The sequence below is a fragment of the Plasmopara halstedii genome, assembly GCF_900000015.1.
Source record: "Plasmopara halstedii genome assembly, contig: Scaffold_298, whole genome shotgun sequence".
NCBI classification, from domain to species: domain Eukaryota; phylum Oomycota; class Peronosporomycetes; order Peronosporales; family Peronosporaceae; genus Plasmopara; species Plasmopara halstedii.
In genome coordinates, this window is record NW_020187219.1 from 1 (window position 1) to 739 (window position 739).

The window sequence follows — 739 nt, forward strand, 5'->3', positions numbered from 1 at the left end:
ATGTAACAAACCTTGCGCATCATTCCCACGATTAAATGAAAGCCTTTTGTTGATTGCTTTCATATTCTTGTGTCTACATCGCCATTAAGAAGCTTAGCTTTCACGTCTAATTGACATATCCCATGTTTTTGTTGGCAGCAGATGGAGAGAACACACGCATGGATTTTAAGCTGATGATTGGGAATACGTCTCTAGGAAGTCAACTCTATACACCTAGGTAACAAATTCAGCCACCGGACGTGCTTGTATCAAATATTGGTCGCATAGCTCAATATCGAACTTCTACTTGCGATCGTAATTGCGGGCGCCATGAGGCCGTCGAATCGAACGTAAGGTAGGAAATTTAAGAGAATCCTGAGCATCAGGTGATGCCATGGCTTCTGCGTACGTGCGAAAAATCTCCAGAACGAAGCGGGAACTCTCATATCCGTCAAATAGGTGAAGCCGTTTGGGATTGTATTCCACTATATTCGAATCAATGTCACGAGTAGGAAAATATGGCTCGATGTAGGTGCCTATTGAAGAACACATTATTACATCACGGGTAATCCATTGACCGACAGCAGCGGCGATTGTTAATCTGCACGAGATGGTGTGAATTTACCCATCGTGAAGTGAGTTCATCCTCTCACCTTGATCAAGATGCGCATATTATCCAACGTGCCGATTCATGGACATGCGCGAGGAGGTGCAATGCAACGCGATGCGACATGAGTCAAATCGAATTGACGTGGGACCA

The 739-nt window shown here is 44.5% G+C and overlaps 1 protein-coding gene across 1 annotated transcript; it reads right to left on the minus strand.

The window, feature by feature from the left end:
• Positions 1-282: 282 nt before the first annotated feature.
• PHALS_06502 (uncharacterized protein) lies at positions 283-608 on the minus strand (the record flags this gene model as incomplete). The annotated part of the gene is made up of 2 exons (XM_024723444.1): positions 283-515; positions 587-608. 2 exons carry the CDS (start codon positions 606-608, stop codon positions 283-285), a joined length of 255 nt encoding a protein of 84 aa, XP_024574420.1.
• Between the last annotated feature and the right edge of the window lie 131 nt (positions 609-739).